General features: G+C 43.6%; 1 protein-coding gene across 2 annotated transcripts in view; it reads left to right on the plus strand.

The window, feature by feature from the left end:
• Nucleotides 1-24,305, plus strand: part of LOC126094726 (transient receptor potential protein) — a 412,416-nt gene that overhangs the window by 372,052 nt on the left and 16,059 nt on the right. For both annotated transcript variants that reach the window (XM_049909269.1, XM_049909268.1), the window contains exons 19-20: nt 7,065-7,399; nt 19,480-19,761. In XM_049909269.1, coding sequence (XP_049765226.1) covers nt 7,065-7,399; nt 19,480-19,761 — 617 coding nt within the window. The remainder of the gene's footprint in view (nt 1-7,064; nt 7,400-19,479; nt 19,762-24,305) is intronic.

Consider the following 24,305-nt stretch of genomic DNA (forward strand, 5'->3'; position numbering starts at 1 on the left):
GTGCATCGAACCAGTCTCTGGACTGAGAGCACAACAACATGTTTCACTCAACAGCACATTTAAATATTTGATGTGCTCTCTTAGTTCTTTTGTCACAATGCTTCCACCTTCTAGGTAAAGTTCATTCTACGCTCTTCTGTCGCATATTTGTTAAATTTGCTGTTAGGTTTTACTTTAAATCGATGACTGTCAGTTATACAGTAGTTTCGAATTTATATGTGACCCTTATTGAGTGCTCTAAGATAACTATTTCCTTAACACATCATTGAAGCGCTGTCAGCTAGTTGTTCTTTACTTTCGTTGAGAGGAAACCATTAAAAGTACTTTTGGCCGGCGTATAACTGATCATTCTAATAAAGCTGTAGTGAAACTGGATGCTCCTACTCAAGAAAGAGTCTGATATCCTCTCAAAATGCTGGTATAATCGTCCGTTTTATGTACTTCACTTCCTCTGAGCAGAAAAACACGAAAAACTTTTTAAAATTTTTCTGTCTTGATTTATATATTTTCAATTAGTGACGTTCATTTTAAGGACGGTATATGGTGCACGAGGCCTAATTGTAGCGTTGTAGTGTCTTAGCTTTAGTAGTCTAACTAGGTTATCAATTTTCTATTGTTTCTTTTCATTTTGTTGCTTTTTGTAATGTACACTATCTGATCAAAATTATCCGGACACCCATTAGTGGACATTAATATCGAGAGTGTACATTCTCCCCTTTTCCTTCACGACTGCTTGAACTCTGCTGTGCATACTTTCAATGACGTGTCTGAATGTCTATGGGGGAGTGGCAGCCTGTTCTTCCTCAAGAGCCGACACCAGAGACACTGGTAATGTCGGACGCTGCGGTCTGGACTGAAGTCGATGTTACAACTTATCCCAAAGATTTTCTATTGGACTCATGTCGGAACTATGGGTAGACCAGCCCGATTCAGGAACGTTATTGTCCACAAACCATTGCCTCACAGAAACTGCTTCATGACAGGGTGCGATGTCATGCCGATACAAACAGCCATCCTCTTCGAACTGTTCCTCTACCATACTCAGTACACAAAGTCAGAAAATGTGTTTGTTTCCGCAACCCACTACATATGTTGGCAGGTAATGTTTTCAAGGCATTTGCCAAACCGAAACCCTTCCATCGGACTGCCACTTTGTTTGGTATGATGCGTCACTGAAAATAATTCGTATCCAGTGATCCGCTGTCCTGTGGCATCGCTCTTTGCACCACCTCAAGCGCCCCTCAGCGCTGACCACAGACCTGTGTGTGAGCTGTATCCAGAAAGGGCCGTACAGGACCTGCAACATGTGGTCGTGCATTATCCTACTCAAATGTAGGGTTTCGCAGAGATCGAATGAATGGTAGAGCCACGGTTCGTAACACATTTGAAATATAACGTCGACTGTTCAAAGTGCCGTCAATGCGAACAAGAGGTGACCAAGACGTGTAACCAATGGCACCCCATACCATCACGCTGGGTGATACGCCAGTATGGTGATGACGAATACACGCTTCCAATGTACGTTCACCGCGATGTCGCCAAACACGGATCCGACCATCATGATGCTGTAAACAGAATCTGGATTCATCCGAAAAAATTATGTTTTGCCATTCGTGCACCCAGGTTCGTCGTTCAATACACCATCGCAGGCGCTCCTGTGTGTGATGCAGCGTCAAGGGTAACCGCAGCCATGGTCTCCAAGCTGACAGTCCATGCTGCTGCAAACGTTGTCGAACTGATCGTGCAGATGGTTGTTGTCTTGCAAACGTCCCCATCTGATTACTCAGGGATAGAGACGTGGCTGCACTATCCGTTACAGCCATGCGGATAAGATGCCTGTTATCTCGAATGCTAGTAATACAAGGCCATTGGGATCCAGCACGGCATTCCGTATTACCCCCCTGAACCCACCAATGCCATATTCTGCTAACAGTCATTGGATCTCGATCAACGCGAGCAGCAATGTCGCGATACGATGACCCGCAATCACTATAGGCTACAATCCGACCTTTATCAAAGGCTGGAACTGTAATGGCACGCATTTCTCCTCCTTACACGAGGCATCAGAACAATGTTTCACCAGGCAACGCCGGTCAACTGCTGTTTTTTGTGTGAGATATCGGTTGGAAACTTTCGTTGTGTCAGCACGTTGTAGGTGTCGCCACTGTCGCCTGCCTTGTGTGAATGCTCTGAAAAGCTAATCATTTGCATATCACAGCATCTTCTTCCTGTCGGTTAAATTTCACGTCTGTAGCACATCTTCGTGGTGTAGCAATTTTAATGGCTAGTAGTGTACTCTGCACTGCCTTTCACACCGACAGGTCCGCATCTCGCGATAAGTGGCCAATCTGTGTTACATGAGGTGTCCAAGTATTTTTGATCAAATAGTGTAGGTATCCTGTTGATATTGACTTTACAGTCTTGTGTGATCGTTGACATAATAGAGTCCTGTACCAGGGGAAGCCAGGGAGAGGATGTTGTTTGGTGGCCAGTGTCCTGTTCCTATGACACAACTGCACACATTTGTTAACATGGTTCTTTACTCATAAGAACAAGAAGCTACCGATCTTTAACTAAGTTGCTGTGCTACGAGCTCTTCCGTAATAGTCCACGTAAGCCTCACTGGTCATGAACTACAAGTCCCACGGTAAACGCTACACTCATAGCCGGTGACATGAACTGACATATGCCAACTAGAATAGTAACTGAGCTAGTAACTGAGCTGACTGCAACTGCGGCTGACTGGACACACTGTCTGTGACTGGCTGGGCTCTCCAGTCTGTGGCGGCGATCCGAATACTGGAGGTCGAAAGGGCGTTGGTGGCGCATTGCCTGTGAGCCTGTCTTTGGCCTCTCTCCTCATAGGCGCACTTCATTCAGCGCCCACTATCGATCTTCTTGCAACCTCTTTGCCGACTGGTGGGCTGGCAACAGCTTACATCAGCGCACAGTTCAATATATAACTTCTTTGATTTGTGTGGAGTAGCTCAATTTACATATTATAACTACCACTTCGAGCTAAGGTGCTACAGGTTGACAACTATCAACATATTGTGCACATCTTTCAGTATTTTGCGTTTTTACACACAGAGTGTGGAATCTAGTGTCAGTTACAACTGAATGTGTTGTAATTGAATCGCATTATGTTTGAATACATTACTGAATCCTGTGAGAACATTGAAAAATGTAAACTAAAGTTCCTTTCATAAGTACCAGCAACAAAATTGATCTTTTACTTCAATTGGTTTCAATTATGAGATGATATTGTCTCGATGCTCCATTTTTTCCATCCTGTACTAGATTCGGTTACACGATGAATCACACAAATCGAAAGGCTGTAAAATCAAATAAATACTTAGGGATTACAATTACGAATAATTTAGCTTGGAACGATCACGTAGATAAAGTTGAGAGGAAAGCGAACCAAAGACTGCGATTTATTGACAGAACACTTACAAAATACAACAGATCTAGTAAAGAGACTGCTTACAATACGTTTGCCTGTCCTCCTCTCGAGCATTGCTGCGTAACCTGGGACCCGTATCAGAGAGGACTGACGGAGGACATTGAAAAAGTTCAAAGAAGAGCAGCTCGTTTTGTATTGTCGTGAAATAGCGGAGAGAGTGCCACAGATATTATACAAGATTTGGTGTGGACGTCATTAAAACAAAGGCGTTTCTCGTTGCCGCAGGATCTTCTCGTGAAATTTCAATCACCAGCTTTCTCTGACGAATGCGAAAAATTTTTGTTGGCGCCTGACTACATAAGAAGACTTGATCATCACAATAAAATAAGAAAAATAAGAGCTCACACAGAAAGATTCGAGTGTCCGTTTTTCCCATGCACTCTGTTCGAGAGTAGAAGGTACGATGCCACTACCAGAATTTACTGTATTATTATTAGATCATGCGGCATCGGACTTCCGGAAAGCAGCTCTCATGTGTAATAGGTTTGAATAGACACCCTATGGTGATCCAACTACTACACGGAATTTTTTAAATAAATAATGATAATGGCGCGTAAAAAACTTATTTTTACGTCTATACATGATTATTAGTAGCACTGATAATCTCTTTGAAGTGACTGAACAGGGATCACTTAATTCTGTGTGTTTGATATTGCCTAGCAGCAGGACATTACTCATTTAAAACAATACCACCAGCTGAAATCGTTTCACAATACATAACACACATGATACACACTTGAACTTGTTTTAGGTTAATGTAAACTACACAAATTGTAATTACTGAATTACTGAGCTTGCATTGTACTGAAGGCACAATGTGTACTGTGGTGGCAGCAATTTTCTTGAACGCTTAATTAAAGAACAGTATAGATCTGCTTGTCAAAATAGCTGCTGAAAACACTAATTGAGAATCACGTTGCTCGGACGGAACCGAGTAATTTTTGACTATGGCAATGTACTGAAAAGCCACCACATCGGTCTGGATAGTAATTAAGGTGGCACAGTACCTGGCATCTTCCATCCATTGCATGAAGCGGCGTCTGCTGGCAATTTCGGCGTTAATTCCGACTATTTTATCTTGTAATATAGCTAAGCCGATACTCACGCACCATAAATTTTCAATGATGTTGCAGCACATAGAAATCACTGGATATGGGGTAATAATGAGCTATTTCCTTTAAATAATTGTTTACAATTGGGGAATGTAATTTAAACCACATAATTATTATTGCCTCCAAACTTTACACACTGTAGAGAACTTGGTTTGACTATTACACAAACTAATTCACAAAATATCAATGTACTGGTAATGGCGTCGGTATAACAACCACTGTTCATAATAATACTCTTGTAAGATAACTTCTAGTTCGTGGCTACCGAAGTGAGCTCACCAATGGACCTCATCAGTTATTGAGATCACAATATGCCGCTGGATGCGGCTACTGGTCCCTTCACACCTGCCGTTGGCACAAGCAACTCGTCGCAATTAATACAGCATTCCACCATGCGGTGCCATGTACCTCAGAGCGGAAAACCGTACTATTTTGCCGCTCACAGCCCATCTCCGTCGAAATACCGCGTCTTACAAGCCTTAGTGTCCATTTAACTTGTAGCCATACGATAAACCAAGTCCATATCTGTTTTCAGCTCACTTCTAAATGGTCTGTTAGCAACGTTACCGTAGCACACACCGGGCAGTCACTTTTACGCCACTTAACACTTGTCCTGCCTCAGAGCTACGCCAACTTACTTCTACCGCCAATACTACGCGCCAACATGTACACTTTTCTCATTCTCGGGGATTCCCCCCCACACCTAAACATTATTTTACATTACACCAAGTTCTCTATTTACAATTAAACATACCATAGCATTACAATATTCAGTTACAGTCATTTTCATGTATTAAAGTAATATTACATTTCTATTTTTACTACACATAACAATAATATTTAGTTTAATTCTTTTGTTATTTCGCTGTCAGAGTGCAGCACAAGCCAGACACTGTCTCCCACATAGCGTTCTTTATAACTTAGCTGCCACCAGGCGGAAGCACTTGCGCTTTGCCTTCGACTGTGACTCACAGATGGCATAAGCATCCACTTTCTCTGCTGTTGCGCCTTGACTATGCCTGGCATTCACTAGACGGCACGTTGTCACATTACAAAGGGTAGCGAAGTACGAGGGCAGTTCAATAAGTAATGCAACACTTTTTTTCTGAAACAGGGGTTGTTTTATTCAGCATTGAAATACACCAGGTTATTCCTCAATCTTTTAGCTACACAACACTATTTTTCAACGTAATCTCCATTCAATGCTACGGCCTTACGCTACCTTGAAATGAGGGCCTGTATGCCTGCACGGTACCATTCCACTGGTCGATGTCGGAGCCAACGTCGTACTGCATCAATAACTTCTTCATCATCCACGTAGTGCCTCCCACGGATTGCGTCCTTCATTGGGCCAAACATATGGAAATCCGACGGTGCGAGATCGGGGCTGTAGGGTGCATAAGGAAGAACAGTCCACTGAAGTTTTGTGAGCTCCTCTCGGGTGCGAAGACTTGTGTGAGGTCTTGCGTTGTCATGAAGGAGAAGTTCGTTCAGATTTTTGTGCCTACGAACACGCTGAGGTCGTTTCTTCAATTTCTGAAGAGTAGCACAATACACTTCAGAGTTGATCGTTTGACCATGGGGAAGGACATCGAACAGAATAACCCCTTCGGCATCCCAGAAGACTGTAACCATGACTTTACCGGCTGAGGGTATGGCTTTAAACTTTTTCTTGGTAGGGGAGTGGGTGTGGCGCCACTCCATTGATTGCCGTTTTGTTTCAGGTTCGAAGTGATGAACCCATGTTTCATCGCCTGTAACAATCTTTCACAAGAAATTGTCACCCTCAGCCACATGACGAGCAAGCAATTCTGCACAGATGGTTCTCCTTTGCTCTTTATGGTGTTCGGTTGGACAACGAGGGACCCAGCGGGAACAAACCGTTGAATATCCCAACTGGTGAACAATTGTGACAGCACTACCAACAGAGATGTCAAGTTGAGCACTGAGTTGTTTGATGGTGATCCGTGGATCATCTCGAACGAGTGTGTTCGCACGCTCCGCCATTGCAGGAGTCACAGCTGTGCACGGCCGGCCCGCACGCTGGAGATCAGACAGTCTTGCTTGACCTTGCGGCGATGATGACACACGCTTTGCCCAAAGACTCACCGTGCTTTTGTCCACTGCCAGATCACCGTAGACATTCTGCAAGCGCCTATGAATATCTGAGATGCCCTGGTTTTCCGCCAAAAGAAACTCGATCACTGCCCATTGTTTGCAACGCACATCCGTTACAGACGCCATTTTAACAGCTCCGTACAGCGCTGCCACCTGTCGGAAGTCAATGAAACTACACGAGACGAAGCGGGAATGTTTGAAAATATTCCACAAGAAATTTCCGGTTTTAACAACCAAAATTGGCCGAGAAAAAAAATGTGTTGCATTACTTATTGAACTGCCCTCGTAGCTTGACGCTCTGCCAGGCACTTACTTGTAAAGTGCAGAGTAATCGTCTAGATGTGGATGTAATACTGTCTGGCCCGCAGGTACATCATCGAGAAGCAGAAGGAGGGCCTCGACCCCGAGAAGCTGCTGGAGTACAACCCGCGGCTGTCGACGCTGACGCCGTCGGCGCGCGTCGCCTACGCCAAGTTCAAGATCAGCAAGATCCGCCAGGAGTACGACTCGGGCGCGCGCGGCAGCGTCAGCAGCGAGACGGCGCGCGCCACAGTCGAGGACGAGGTGCGCGGCGCCGACGACGTGTTCGACGGCCCGACCAGGGCGCCGGCCGCCAGCGCCAGGCGCGCGGGGGGCGCCCCCTCCAGTGCTGCCAACCGCTGGGCGCGCGCCGGCGCCAAGATCGCTTCCAACGCCGGCAACCGTAAGGCCACACGCTGCACTGTTCATTACTAGTCACAAAAGACGACATTCCCTCCACACAGCCATTCTCTTGTTTCTCTCATATCTACCACTGGAATGTTCAGGGTGTCACAGACCCTCTATCTCTAAAACTGCCCGTGCAAGTTAAAAACGCTTACTCCAGCTTCCAGAATATTCCGGAAAATAGGCAATTGGTTATTTAATTTTTCCTTATTTGCATGCATACACCATATTTCATTCGAGAAAACTTGGGCTAATCATTCTTGCGAAAGACTGTTGGTCAATATGTCACGAGACAACACTCAGTGTCTTAGCTCGAACATTATTGTTAATTTATCTTTTTGAGTACATTTTAGCCCAGCTCTTAAGAATCTGCCTTGCGTGCAGTAAACTAAATTAAAAAACCTAAACTCCACCCGAACAGGCCATCAAGGCCCTATGGTACCGACCGACCGCCGTGTCGTCCTCAGACCACAGGCGTCAGTGGCTGCGGATATGGAGGAGCATGTGGTCAGCACACAGGTCTCCCGGCCGTTTTGTCAGTTTACGAGACCGGAGCCACTACTTCTAAATCGAGTAGCTCCTCAGTTTGCCTCACACGGGTTGAGTGCACCCTGCTTGTGAACAGGGCTCAGCAGACCAGATGCGAACACACCCAAGTGCTAGCCCGGCCCAACAGCGCTTAACTTCGGTGATATGATGAGAACCGTTTTGTGTGCAATAAATAAACGTATATTCAAGAACTCGGGTAGAATGGCTCTTTAGACGCAGCATGTTTACGTTCCTTTATGAGACAAGAGCATGTGTCTGAGATCAGTATCAAGTAGCCAGCCGCAAACTGATATTGGGAAGAGTTGCTACATGAAAGAGAGAACGAACATTGATTAATGGCGACATCAGTGCCAAAAAGTCAGTAGTTATTGATAATTAATTCTTAACTTTAGTGGTTAAATGTCAAAGATATCTCAAGGAACCTGTAACTGTTAATTAATTAAGGCACAGCGTGACGTAAATATTGTTATTTCAGTATCGAACAACTGACTTCATGCCGGCCGGTGTGGCCGTGCGGTTCTAGGCGCTTCAGTCTGGAACCGCGTGACCGCTACGGTCGCAGGTTCGAATCCTGCCTCGGGAATGGATGTGTGTGATGTCCTTAGCTTAGTTAGGTTTAAGTAGTTCTAAGTTCTAGGGGACTGATGACCACAGATGTTAAGTCCCATCGTGCTGAGAGCCAACTGACTTCATAGTTCGAAACGATTATTTCCAGTCGTACACAAATGTGTACAAACTACGATTTAAAGTTTGCAGTACATTCGGGAGTAAGTCAACACACCAGTCGCAGCCCAGACTTGATATTGCTAACACGTTCGTAACGGGTAGCGTTTTTATCTGACAGTAACGTGCAACACCACAATCAGTACTAAGTGCGCACTCTAGTTCTACGTTATGCGTCATGTCTAGTTTTGTAATATTTTGAATTTACTGTAATTTGGAAACTTCTGGTTTTTATACGCAGAATGATGTGAATAGACGCTAGTGTGTGATGTACGTTTGCGCACTTCTGGTTTTTGTATGTGGAATGTTGTGAATGGATGCTAGTATATGAATGGACGTTTGCTGAGCATGAGGTGCCGAATAAATGCAGTACCCTAAACTACCCTGACGCCAACCAGTAAGTGGCAAGAAAGTGTTTGTGGGCGTGACTGGCTATGAATCCGCCTGACGGTTCGTTCTTTACTGCAACTCCTTCTATTCTGCTCGTTCACCAATCTGAATCATCCTGCGCAATATAGGAAGAGGCTCAGAGGATCAATACTCGGAGGACAAGAGAGTGGAAGCTGCCCATCAATGCAAGTACTGAACCGTATTAAGCTTAAAGAAAGAGGGATTCGTGTGGAATTCTTATGAGGTAGACCCCCCGGGGAGCTGTTCAGTCTCCTCATCGGATAGTGTTTCCTTCTCCCACACTCGATAGCCCCTTTCCATGCGGTATATGAAAATCCTCCATTAAGTTTATCTGTTGGGCACAGGTGACTGTTATAGGCTTTAGTTCGGTATTATTTTTTGTTAATGGTGATGAGAGAAGGGAGAGAGTGAAATCCAATTCCGGGACACAGGCAGTTCTTTCCGAAAGCACGTCAGGGGGAGCAGACCTGACCGTCTCCATCTTATGGGCGGATCGTCATTAACAATATCCCATGCCTTCACTCCGTGAGACTCTGTGGACAGGTTTGGAATTTAATCCAGCAGATTGGCACGAAGGCTAGCGATCCGAAACTTAACGTCACCGTCTGTCCTCCCCTTACCGACAAGCTACTCTTGATGAAAATTTTTTCACCAAGAAGATTCGAATCACCCACTTCCGAGTGGAGCCAAACTGCCTAGGTGTGCATGTACGGAGATCGGTTACGCATTAACGGCAAATACACTGAGACATCCATTATAATCTGAGTGCGCCACTGAACATCAAACGGGAACGCTCGCAATCGTAAAATTTGTAGAAGCTTCAGGCTAGAGGGATTTAAAATGTAATGTCAACATGTTGCAGGAAAGACAGATACTAGGCACGGATACACTGTAAAAATTCTAAGGAAATATTTAGTTAACTTGAGTGGTACCTCAGGATTAATAGAGAGTTCATAGAAGATTTAAAAGACGTCAGCACGTTTCTCCATGGGATGGTTTAGTTCTCGTGAGAGTGCCACGGAGCAGCTCATCCACCTCTGGTGTTATAGACGTTGTGCGTCATCCGGAAAGGTTCTATAAACATTAGTAGAAGGTGCTAACAACATAATGCTTCCTTTCACATGTAACCGAAGAAATGACCAAATTTAGACATAGTCAATTACTCTGTTGGTCTAGCAATCCTAAGAGAGTAGCGTATAGCTAAGCCGTTCAGACTCTATAAACGCCGAGCGGTTCTAGGCGCTCCAGTCCGGAACCGCGCTGCTGCTACGGTCGCAGGTTCGAATCCTGCCTCGCGCCTGGTTGTTTGTGATGTCCTTCGGTTTAAGTAGTTCTAAGTCTAGGGGACTCATGACCTCAGAAGTTGAGTCCCATAGTGCTCAGAGCCATTTGAACCATTTGAACTCTATAAACTACTCAAATAAAGTTGCCTGGATAGCATAGTTGGCTAGCGAACTGCTGTTGAAAGGCCGGGGTCCTGATTAAAAACCCTAGTTTAATTCTGTAAAGTAATATGGCAACAGCGTCCAGAGTGAAGGCTCAGGTTGCGCCACCACACGCTAGCTGTCTCGCACAGCTCTCGCAACCCCAGGTGGCGTAAATGAGAAGAAAAATGGCTCTAAGCACAATGGGACACAACATCTGAAGTCATCAGTCCCCTAGACTTAGAACTACTTAAACCTAACTAACCTAAGGACATTACATACATCCATGCCCGAGGCAGGATTCGAACCTGCGTCCGTAGCAGCAGCGCGGTTCCGGACTGAAGCGCATAGAACCGCTCAGCCACAGCGGCCGGCTAAATGAGAAGAACTTTCCCCAGTTCTCGGACGAGATAAATGTTAACTGGCTGCTGGGATTTTCGTTGATTTCATATACAGTGTCCGACAGTGCAAGGAGTCGGCAAAGTTCCTGCTACCAGAGGGAAACGTGGTAGGTTTTCACTACAGTAATACACTACTGGCCATTAAAATTGCAACACCAAGGAGAAATGCAGATGATAAACGGGTATTCATTGGACAAATATATTATACTGGAACTGACACGCAATTTGGGTGCATAGATCCTGAGAAATCAGTACCCAGAACAACCACCTCTGGCCATAATAACGGCCTTGATACGCCTGGGCATTGAGTCAGAGCTTGGATGGCGTGTACAGGTACAGCTGCCCATGCAGCTTCGACATGATACCACAGTTCATCAAGAGTGGTCACTGGCGTATTGTGACGAGCCAGTTGCTCGGCCACCATTGACCAGACGTTTTCAATTGGTGAGACATCTGGAGAATGTGCTGGCCAGGGCAGCAGTCGAACATTTTCTGTATCCAGAAAGGCCCGTACAGGACCTGCAACATGCGGTTGTGCATTATCCTGCTGAAATGTAGGTTTTCGCAGGGATCGAATGAAGGGTGGAGCCACGGGTCGTAATACGTCTGAACTGTAACATCCACTGTTCAAAGTGACGTCAGTGCGAACGAGAGGTGACCGAGACGTGTAACCAATGGCATCCCATACCATCACGCAGGATGATACGCCAGTATGGCGATGACGAATACACGCTTCCAATGTACGTTCACCGCGATGTCGCCAAACACGGATGCGACCATCATGATGCTGTAAACAGAACCTGGATTCATCCGAAAAAATGATGTGATACGAGGCCGTTGGGATCCAGCACGGCGTTCCGTATTACCCCCCTGAACCCACCAATTCCATATTCTGCTAACAGTCATTGGATCTCGACCAAATCGAGTAGCAATGTCGCGATACGATAAACCGCAGTCGCGATAGGCTACAATCCGACCTTAATCAAAGTCGGAAACGTGATGGTACGCATTTCACCTTCTTACACGAGGCATGGCAACAACGTTTCACTAGGCAACGCCGGTCAACTGCTGTTTGTGTATGAGAAATCGGTTGGAAACTTTCCTCATGTCAGCACGTTGTAGGTGTCGCCACCGGCGCCAACCTTGCCTGAATGCTCTGAAAAGCTAATCATTTGTGTATCACAGCATGTTCTCCCTGTCGGTTGAATTTCACGTCTGTAACACGTCATCTGCGTGGTGTAGTAATTTTAATGGCAAGTAGTGTAAGAACACTCATAGGCTTTTGGGGTAATACAGCAAGAGTATGTTCTGAAATCAGAATGGAACAGTATTAAGCTGAGGGCAGCCTTCACTGACTACACAGGTTTCATGAACTGAATCAGAACTAGGCCCGTGCAGTCGCGGTCAAGCCGGGGATAGAATCATAAGACCAGAGTACCAGATCAAGATGACAAAATGGGAGCGGGGGGGGGGGGGGAGAGGGGCCGGGAACTTGGATGAATCTTACCGCTCGGCTGGCATCGCTGGTCTGCAATCAAAGATCGAAAATACACGCACCCACCGCCAAGAACAAAATAAAACGGCGAGTGAACTCGAACGACGTTGCTATGTTTTGTTCGGGGAAATGATCAGCGAAACTACGACTACTGCGTGGCGATAAATGCCTTCAGCGAGGCGATGACACGGCTGCAGCTGCGTGTCGGTCTCCAGGTCAAACAGGAAGGCGACGGCCAGACCTTATATGGCTGACGGGCACCACACTCTCGTAAGCCAGTGCCTTGAAAAAATAGCGCCGTTACAAACTACACGGAAGGGCAACGGGCCAGAGCTTGCCTGCTTGGACACAGCAACTGTCCATATTCTTTTTACCACACAGGTTTCCTACCCTGTCTCAGGCACAATAATCGAAACGGCTGGTCCCAATGTATCTCCACGCCGCCCACGAGCAAAAAGACGCTCGCATGAAACTTGAACAGCTTTCCTCGGCTGCTGCCATGTTGAGTAAAGTGTTAACTCCTCTCAGAATGATGGCAACCGAAACCTGTTTCCAGATTTTTGTTCTTCGCTGTGTTGGGAATAATTACCGTAAAGCTTAGTTTCTCTCGGAATCTTTTTTAATATACATGGTGATTCACGAAAATATGCAAATATTTTAATACGTTATTCTAGAAGTAAAACTAAAGAAAAAAGTTCATATAAACATAGGTCCGCAAATGTTTAGATACGGAGTTACGGCTAATAAAAGATTTTGCCTGAAATTTAGCAACTTCGCTAGTATGAAGCCATCGCAATACTGTATGAGGTTAAAGTAAAGCACGATTTCCATTTATTTTTTTTTTGTTATTGGTCTGGTGAATCTAATAAAACATGTCCCAGACGTGTATCTGCAGTAGTTTTTCAAAACATCCAGAGAAGCGAAGATTGTTATACAAGTAAATTTGTTTACTTTCCATTAAGAATATAGAAACGTTTATGTCATTGTTGGCAACCGTTAGTGACTTGTTTCAGTCGTTCCCTAACCTTGACACGGGTTAGTTGTCTCTATTGTTCAGTGAAATAACAGAATAACAACAGTGTATTTAAGTGAGACCACATAGTAACTGCTGTAGTTTGGTATTAATAAAAGCATAGTGTCTGACAACGGCTGAAAGCAAGGGGAAACTACAGCCGTAATTTTTCCCGAGGACATGCAGCTCTACTGTATGATTAAATGATGATGGCGTCCTCTTGGGTAAAATATTCCGGAGGTAAAATAGTCCCCCATTCGGATCTCCGGGCGGGGACTACTCAAGAGGACGTCGTTATCAGGAGAAAGAAAACTGGCGTTCTACGGATCGGAGTGTGGAATGTCAGATCTCTTAATCGGGCTGGTAGGTTAGAAAATTTAAAAAGGGAGATGGATAGGTTAAAGTTAGATATAGTGGGAATTAGTGAAGTTCGGTGGCAGGAGGAACAAGACTTTTGGTCAGGTGATTACAGGGTTATAAATACAAAATCAAATAGGGGTAATGCAGGAGTAGGTTTAATAATGAATAAAAAAATAGGAGTGCGGGTTAGCTACTACAAACAGCATGATGAACGCATTATTGTGGCCGAGATAGACACAAGCCCATGTCTACTACAGTAGTACAAGTTTATATGCCAACTAGCTCTGCAGATGATGAAGAAATAGATGAAATATATAACGAGATAAAAGAAATTATTCAGGTAGTGAAGGGAGGCGAAAATTTAATAGTCATGAGTGACTGGAATTCGTCAGTAGGAAAAGGGAGAGAAGGAAACATAGTAGGTGAATATGGATTGGGGGGAAGGAATGAAAGAGGAAGCCGCCTTGTAGAATTTTGCACAGAGCATAACTTAATCATAGCTAACACTTGGTTCAAGAATCATGAAAGGAGGCTGTATACATGTAAGAAGCCTGGAGATACTGACAAGTTTCAGATAGATTATATAATGGTAAGACAGAGATTTAGGAACCAGGTTTTAAATTGTAAGACATTTCCTGGGGCAGATGTGGATTCTGACCACAATCTATTGGTTATGAACTGCAGATTGAAACTGAAGAAACTGCAAAAAGGTGGGAATTTAAGGAGATGGGACCTGGAGAAACTGAAAGAACCAGAGGTTGTACAGAGTTTCAGGGAGAGCATAAGGGAACAATTGACAGGAATGGGGGAAAGAAATACAGTAGAAGAAGAATGGGTATCTCTGAGGGATGAAGTGGTGAAGGCAGCAGACGATCAGGTAGGTAAAAAGACAAGGGCTAATAGAAATCCTTGGGTAACAGAAGAAATACTGAATTTAATTGATGAAAGGAGAAAATATAAAAATGCAGTAAATGAAGTAGGCAAAAAGGAATACAAACGTCTCAAAAATGAAATTGACAGGAAGTGCAAAATGGCTAAGCAGGGATGGCTAGAGGACAAATGTAAGGATGTAGAGGCACATATCACTAGGGGTAAGATAGATACTGCCTACAGGAAAATTAAAGAGACCTTTGGAGAGAAGAGAACCACTTGTATGAATATCAAGAGCTCAGATGGCAACCCAGTTCTAAGCAAAGAAGGGAAAGCAGGAAGGTGGAAGGAGTATATAGAGGGTTTATACAAGGGCGATGTACTTGAGGACAATATTATGGAAATGGAAGAGGATGTAGATGAAGACGTAATGGGGGATAAGATACTGCGTGAAGAGTTTGACAGAGCACTGAAAGACCTGAGTCAAAACAAGGCCCGGGAGTAGACAACATTCCATTAGAACTACTGATGGCCTCGGGAGAGCCAGTCCTGAGAAAACTCTACCATCTGGTGAGCACGATGTATGAGAAAGGCGAAATACCCTCAGACTTCAAGAAGAATATAATAATTCCAATCCCAAAGAAAGCAGGTGTTGACAGATGTGAAAATTACCGAACTATCAGTTTAATAAGTCACAGCTGCAAAATACTAACGCGAATTCTTTACAGACGAATGGAAAAACTGGTAGAAGCCGACCTCGGGGAAGATCAGTTTGGATTCCGTAGAAATGTTGGAACACGTGAGGCAATACTGACCTTACGACTCATCTTGGAAGAAAGATTAAGAAAAGGCAAACCTATGTTTCTAGCATTTGTAGACTTAGAGAAAGCTTTTGACAATGTTGACTGGAATACTCTCTTTCAAATTCTGAAGGTGGCAGGGGTAAAATACAGGGAGCGAAAGGCTATTTACAATTTGTACAGAAACCAGATGGCAGTTATAAGAGTCGAGGGGCATGAAAGGGAAGCAGTGGTTGGGAAAGGAGTGAGACAGGGTTGTAGCCTCTCCCCGATGTTATTCAATCTGTATATTGAGCAAGCAGTAAAGGAAACAAAAGAAAAATTCGGAGTAGGTATTAAAATTCATGGAGAAGAAGTAAAAACCTTGAGGTTCGCCGATGACATTGTAATTCTGTCAGAGACAGCAAAGGACTTGGAAGAGCAGTTGAACGGAATGGACAGTGTCTTGAAAGGAGGATATAAGATGAACATCAGCAAAAGCAAAACGAGGATAATGGAATGTAGTCAAATTAAGTCGGGTGATGCTGAGGGAATTAGATTAGGAAATGAGACACTTAAAGTAGTAAAGGAGTTTTGCTATTTAGGGAGTAAAATAACCGATGATGGTCGAAGTAGAGAGGATATAAAATGTAGACTGGCAATGGCAAGGAAAGCGTTTCTCAAGAAAAGAAATTTGTTAACTTAGAATATAGATTTAGGTGTCAGGAAGTCGTTTCTGAAAGTATTTGTATGGAGTGTAGCCATGTATGGAAGTGAGACATGGACGATAACTAGTTTGGACAAGAAGAGAATAGAAGCTTTCGAAATGTGGTGCTACAGAAGAATGCTGAAGATAAGGTGGGTATATCACGTAACTAATGAGGAGGTATTGAATAGGATTGGGGAGAAGAGAAGTTTGTGGCACAACTTGACTAGAAGAAGGGATCGGTTGGTAGGACATGTTCTGAGGCATCGAGGGATCACAAATTTAGCATTGGAGGGCAGCGCGGAGGGTAAAAATCGTAGAGGGAGACCAAGAGATCAATACACTAAGCAGATTCAGAAGGATGTAGGTTGCAGTAGGTACTGGGAGATGAAGAAGCTTGCACAGGATAGAGTAGCATGGAGAGCTGCATCAAACCAGTCTCAGGACTGAAGACCACAACAACAACAACAGTGTCTGACACATTCATACAGTTCCAGTTAACGTTATCACCATCATTTTTCCAAAATTAAATTCTCTGCAACATCTCTTGAAAACTTTGTACAATTGTCTGGAATTTAAAAAAACAAACTGCACTAAGTAGTTAATAAATTAAATTTTACGAAATTACTTCTTTGCTTCTCTGGATGTTCAAGAAAATTAATACAGATACACGTCTGGGGCACGTTTTATTACATTCACCAGACCAATAACAACAAAATAAATGGAAATCGTAGTTTACTTTAAACTCCTACAGTTTTGCGATGGCTTCATACTAGCGAAGTTGCTAAATTTCAGGCAAAAGCTTTTATTAGCCGTAACGCCATAACTAAACATTTGCGGACCTCCGTTTATATGAACTTTTTTCTTTATTTTTACTTGTAGAATAACATATTAATATATTTGCATATATTCGTGAATCACCCCCTACATCAAATGTATTCGCAGTTGTGAGCGTGGGGTTGATCTGTTATTCTGTTATTCTGCGCAACGGATTAATCTGAGATGTACCCTTTACCCTGTGGCTCCTGCAAGATGCAATTTCCACCCCCACACTACTACAGAAGTCAGACAGACGCTCCTAACGTTCTAAAGAGAAATGCCTGAAAAACTTTCAGCAATAAATATCTTCTGGAGTCGTCCGCTGTAAGGAAATTACAAAAAAATTAACAAAATTTCTTACATAACTAGTAGGATACTTGGGTACTGGAGTAGTGGTAGTTAGTGTAAGAAAAACATGAAACTAACGAAAATTATTATTTATTTTGCAAAAATTCTGAGAAATCACAATGGCACTTTTAGTTATGAATTGAACAAGTTATATCCTGGTACTTTTCGGAATGTGAAGTTACCTCTCAAGGATAGGATTCGCTAATGAAATTTCTATACAAAGTTTAAGATTGTTATTGACTTGGCAGAATGGCTGAGAGGCGCGCCTACTCAACTTGAATAATTATCCTTTAGAATGTTGCTAGGTACAGTCGAGGCTGTAGTGTGTGAAATGCAGTGAAGTGTACTGTTGTGGAGGGAATATGGGGTCGCAATAGCTGTAGCAGACAATACCGTAATCTGCGATGACTGCTGTCTGCGCAGCTCGCTGCTGACAAATAAGACAACTCTCGTTCTATCTGGATTGACCTTCGCCAATCAAACTCTCCCTATGCCTTGATGAAGTCAAGGATTCCTATTCGCCCCTAGTCTAACTATTGGCATGGTACACCAGTCAGATAACCAGTCCACTGCGATGCCACTCAAAAATTCGCTCGCAGTCGTTTAACTATAACTCTGTCCATTCACACCGCACAATAAGTGTGTCGGCCAACACAGTGAACAACGCTTAATCGCAAGGACTCAATATAGAGTTGCACTTCGATTCGCTCTCGACAGAGGTTCTCTCCCAGTGAAGTACTGAAGAGAGACTTGTTCCTTGCTCCAAGAGCGACAACGGAATGGCTCCTCTCTATGCCAGACGTGAAGAGGTATATCTTTCACTCTCTTCCATTACTCCTTCAGCTCAAGGCGTCAGAAATATCGTCTGCCAATCAGCATTGCTCTTCTAAAACGGGAGAATGACGTTTCGTTTAGGGCGACCAATCCGGAAATCTGTAGTATCGGCGTTTGGCGTTTGCTGTCTCCCTGTGAAAATCTCTGAAACTGCGTGCTATGTGTAAAGAATGCGTAGGTTGGACGCTCCCACACAATGTAGCGGAATTTGCTTTTAAGCCGAACACGGGGTCATTCCTCCTTTCACTCGGGCACATGCTGTCTGCTCCACGAGTGGCCGAGGTTGACTCATTCTCTGAACGGACCGGCCTTCCGGTGTGTGGTCTGCCTCTCTCGAACTAAAAGCTCCTGTGACTGTTGCGTCTGGAATGTATGTGTGTACGCCAGCCTCAAGTATTTCAACCCCAGTGCGCACTTGTTATTTGCATATCGTTTACATGAATTCATACAACATTGGCTTTATCTTATCGAGTTTGGGTTCGAATGAAGCGTCTTGATGTGCGGAATATGATTGTGAGGGCGGAATATATAAGCAATGAAGGTCAGGAGACCACGACGTCTTACACACTTGCAAATACGGACAACCGTCAGCTGTATAAGATAATGACGACAGTGAAAATTCATGCCGGACCGAAGGTCGAACACGGATTTTTCGTTTTACGCGAGCGTCGCCTTAACGGCTTTGGCTAGCCCATGTACGGCTCACGGCCAGACCCAAGCTTCCATATGTGTTCGTTCGTGCGTGACAACCTATATTCGTACACACAATAAGTGATTCCTACACAGGGGAGCATCTTTTAAATGAAAATCGCTGTTCGGTATCGGCGGAGAAATACGACACTGCAGTTCCTGTATTGATCATGCACTCGTTCATGCATGTCCAAAGGAACATTGCATCATACTTCTGAACAACAAAGGCACTACAGTACCGCATTTATCTGCCGAAACTGGGCAAGCGACTGTCAATGAAAATATTTCCTCTGTACGGGAATATACATAAAGGCGTACGAGTTCTAAAGACTTGGTTGACGACTTATGGAAGTTCGAGCCTGGGCCTAAGTCGTGACGAATAGCCTAATAAGTAAGGGGACCGCTCGCGATAAGCAGGAAAATCCGGTTTCAGTCCCGATCTGACACAAATTTTCATTGTCGTCATTCCATTATACAGCTGATGCTCGTCCTTATTCGCAACTGCGAATATATCTCGTGTATCCCATAACATTCGTTGGTTCGTACTCGACTCCTCCTTCGTTTCCGGCCTTGCGGGCCACGGCACGTGGAGGTCCGGGGGACGTGGGTAACGCGCGCTGTTGCAGGCTGACCGCCGCCCCTTCCCTTGCTCCGCAGCGCCGGCCGCCGCCCAGAGGCCCCGGCCGCGACCCGCGCTGCAGGCCAACAACGTGGCCAAGCCGCCGCCGCCGGCGCCCACGCCGTCGCCGCCGCCGCCCCCGCCGTCGACGCCGTCCCCGGAGCCGCCGGCGGTGCCGCCGCGCGACTTCCGGTCTCGCACGCCCATCCCCGAGGAAGAGGAGAGCTCGCCGCGCGGCCCCACGCCCACCTCGCCGCCACACATCGTTCTCGAGCGGCCGACGCCGTCGCCGTCCCCGCCGCCCGACGCCTCAGCCAAAGGTCCGTAAAACAGGCGCAGGCACGCCACTAGCAACACTGCTGCCGCCTTCTTCTCATTCTTCCATTTATACTTCACTCTGTGACCATTCTTTTCTGTTTTAACTAGCGCTGTACAAGCCCCAGAGGTTACACACACCACCCAAACAGTCATCATACTCCGTCAGACCAATAGGTTTCGACACTGGATTAATAAGAAATAAAGAAATGCTTTTAACGCTTCAGGTGTACTAAATAGTCTGCTCTCGCCTCCCCCACTGCCTCGCCCCCCCCCCCCCCCCCACACACACACACATTATACCACACAGCAGCTTCATGCTTCATACATCTGTGACGCCTTTTTCCAGAATATTTGAAAAAGTAAAGCATTCAAGAGTAATTTCACGTTTAACCAGAAACATCTTACTTAGTACATCACCGTTTGGATTCAAGACTGAAAATGCTATTTATACAATCACTCACTACGTACATCATGTTACTCTCTTAGAAAAAATTAAGTTTTATCGAATTTATCACTTTACAAACGACTGGTTGGAATCATACTAAACAAGCAGAATGCAAAAAGTGGTGCTGAATAATGGAAACAATGACAGAAATAGAGAAGATTTTAGTGACAGGGAAGAACCTACGAAGGGAGTCCCACAAGGTTCAGTTTTGTGTCCACTTCTGTTCTTTATGTATGTCAAAGACATCTCACTTGACACTCACTAAGCACAGACGATACTAGTGTTAAAATACTCCCCATCTATCAAAAGCGACAGAAGAGATTCATAATAACGTTTTTCAATGAATTATTGAGTTGCTCTCTGAAAATGAATTTTGTAACGTTGTTTTAAAAAAATATTCTTCTGATTACATGCAATGAAAGTGTAATGCTCTTTAAATATTATTGAATGAATGCATGACTGTGGACTGGATACAAAACTCAAGTTATCATGTAATGTGTTGTAACTGCATGTGGTGTAATTACTCTGTGTTATTGTTAGCAAAAACTATACAAACTCATTTGGCAACAGAACTCCCAATACCATCAAAGAAATACAGTCACTGCAAAATACATTCAGCCCCTTAGGCACTGAATCGTTTATCCATATTCAAAACTCATAACTGTAGTCCCTGAGCACATAACACATAAATTAAATTCTCTTACCTCTAAAGCAGCAATGGAGGATCGATATATAATCTGGTCTCTCATAAAGAAAATAAAAAATATGCTAGCTATAGGCTCAGTGGTGTGCAGTGCTTTTAAATGTACATGAAATTCTTTTGGGTGATAAATGAAAACATTTGACCTGCACAGGGAGGCGGTATTGATTGTGGGGAATTACTGACACTGAGTTTTTAGTAAAAATTATATTCAAGCTTAATTTGACTTTTCAAAACATCTAACAATTGAAATTACACTACTCAGAAAAATTACAACATATTTACTAATTGACTGCCAAACAATGACATTTAAGCAGCAATTATTATCTGACCTCTCTAAAAAAGCATAAATACAAATCATCAAATTACATGTAACTTTGTTAACAAATCTTAGAAACATTTTCATGAAATCAGTTTATGTACTTTCTGGGGTTACTCAACAATTACAAATTATCAGCCAATTCATCTACACTAACGTGCTGGCAAAACAAGAGTCATAAATATTTAACATCTTTACCTTGCTTGCATGAAGACTTCTGCTTACATGTTCTCGTAATTCCACATTAATCTAATACTTGGTCGCATTACAGAGCACACCACAAAAACTACCTACTCCATCCTCTTTTGCTCACAGACAGCTGTTAGTTTTTAAGGCTCTTTTGTGTTTTTACATCTGGTACATTACATATACACAAATAACAGAAGCATACAGAACACAGAGGAGCTGGTACAAAAAATCAAAGACATCAATGTACGCAAAACAGCCACATCACATCATTTGACATCACATCCATATACACTAATATGCCAAACAGAGAACCATCAATATCATAATGACAAAAAAGAAGTCGTTCACTGTCACCTACAACAACAATGCAGCTCACAGAATAGACAAGGGCTAAAAATAGCCTACAGGACAAACAACTCAACACAGAGGAAACTAAGGACAATCAATAGAAGCACAGACAAACACAACACATCTGGTATTTACTAACTGGCGTGTCAGGACTGCAAATCTGTTTATATAGGACAGACAAGCAGAAACTTTAATGCCAGATACACAGATCACAGAAGAGCATTGAAAAGTCACAGCTGTCATTCCACATCTGCTGAACACCTTATGGACAACAAACATGGCGCAACAGATGTCAACAGTGATTTGAAAATTCTCAAATACAGCAACATCCCCCCCACAAAAACTAATAATTGAAGAAAATTATCAAATGCAAAAGCCATAGTTGAAGAAAAGGAAGTGATAAATTAATACACAGCTCTCTGCAAGGGAACTTTGTTCTCTGCCCTCAAAGAATTATTAGATAACACCAACCTACAGAACTCCCCCCCCCCCACCACCACACATACACATACACAGACACATGCACACACACATAAAACTCCTCAAACCTACTCTCTCCCTCCCTCTCTCTCTCTCTCTCTCTCTCTCTCTCTCTCTCACTCTCTCTCTCTCCCTCTCTTTCTTCACACACACACACACACACACACACACACACCGCCAATGATATCTTCAACTGTTCCACTGTCTCTCATCTTGTTTTCACACCTCCAGCTGTTCCATTGTCCGCCGTCTTGTCTTTACAGCAGGTAAACAGTGACAGTGACAGTGGCAACTCAATTCACAGAACTTGACAATGGGGAAGACGATGAAAAACGAAAATGAAAGTGAAACAAAATGCAAATACACACACACACACACCTCTGAGATATATCAAAACAAACGCCAACAACATCTTCAATTGTTCTACTGTCCGCCACCTTGTTTTCACAGCTTCCACTGTTTCATTGCCCGCCATCTTGTTATTACAGCAGGTAAACAGTGACAGTGGCAGTGACCAACTCAATACACAGAACTTGACAATGAGGAAGATGACAAAAAAAGAAATCGTAAGTGAAACATACTGTAAATAGAAAAAACACACACACACAACCTTTCGCATTAATTATTAATTTCAGGCATAGCCATATTAATTTAGAAATCGTAATTTTGCGTAAATATTTTACCTACATTAAGTTGTATATGGTTGCAGATGACAAACTGTAAAGAAAAACAGACACTGTAAAAACGAATACAGTAGGCAAACAACACCATGTGGTAAGAAGGTATGAATACATAAATTTTATGTGCTCTTCAAGAATCTGTAATTACGATTTAGAAACTAATGTTTACATGTGTTTAAACAGTAAAGAACATTCCTTATGTTTAACAGCCATAATATTAAAAAACCCACTGATGATGATGCAACTGCAGCGAAAAATGCCTGGGACAAAAAACAAAACAGTGTTTCTGTTTTACTTCATATTCTTTTCTCTTATCAGTTTCTAAACAATCTTTCTTTACTAAGTGTGATAGTTAATAGGCGATGTATGGCAACACAGAAAGGAGCCTGTGACCACTGAAGGTATTCTATTTTAGTTTTTTTTATTTGCACATTCACATTTACGTTCAGTTTTTTGTCGACAGTGTTCTGAAATAGTGTTTTGTTTTTCTCTTTAGGGTTACTCTAAAGTGGTAAAACAACACACACGTCGTATTAAAGCAAATAAACCAACCTCATGGAGGTAGAAGCATTTGAAACGTGTTGTGGAAACTGGTAACAGTAAATTTGTTGTTTCAATCAATATCTGTAATAGTCACAGTAAAGCCTAATGTAAATGTTCGCATTTAAAGAAAACATTGACGATTACGGTCCTGTTGTCGTTATCCACCCATTTTGGAAAGTTAACTATTGACAGCAAATCGGAGGATCCAATTAAGTCTTGCAGATTCTATTTCCTGTGGCAAAACTATCGAAAGTTTCCGCTCCAAACTGAGTGGATCCGACTGCGTCGACCGTTTGCATTCGGTTAACGTGAAGTTACAGTCGACACAATCGATTGTTTTCATTCCGAGCAAGACCGGTGAGCAACACAAGCTCAGATTCCAGAGTTAACCAGTAAACAAAGAGCAGTCTCAGAGAAAACAAATACGCAGCAGTGTGCTGGAAGCTGCAGACTGCACTGACCAACGCCAGCGTTGATGCAAGCAAAAAGCCCACTGCCAGCGCCCAGGTGGTAACGCTAACTGCGAGCCCCATAACGCTGCTGCTACCAAGTAACGTCACGCAGAAGTTACCATACTGGACTCGCATTCTAAAAGAAGTACGATCAAATCCGTGTCTGGCCACCACTATTTAAGTTTTCCGTAGCTGTGCTAAATCGTTTAACACGAATGCCATTATGATATCTTTCCTCGACCTTTTCTCATGCAAACTTGTGCTCCGTGTCGATTAACCGCGTCATCGACGGCGCTTTAGACCAAAATCTCGCTTTTCCATCCTTTTATCCTAACCAGCTCTACCCTCAGGTTCCCCAGTATCCGTCTGTGCGTGGCACTCTGTGAGCCT

This window comes from Schistocerca cancellata, chromosome 8 (genome assembly GCF_023864275.1).
Source record: "Schistocerca cancellata isolate TAMUIC-IGC-003103 chromosome 8, iqSchCanc2.1, whole genome shotgun sequence".
Taxonomy (NCBI): Eukaryota; Metazoa; Arthropoda; class Insecta; order Orthoptera; family Acrididae; genus Schistocerca; species Schistocerca cancellata.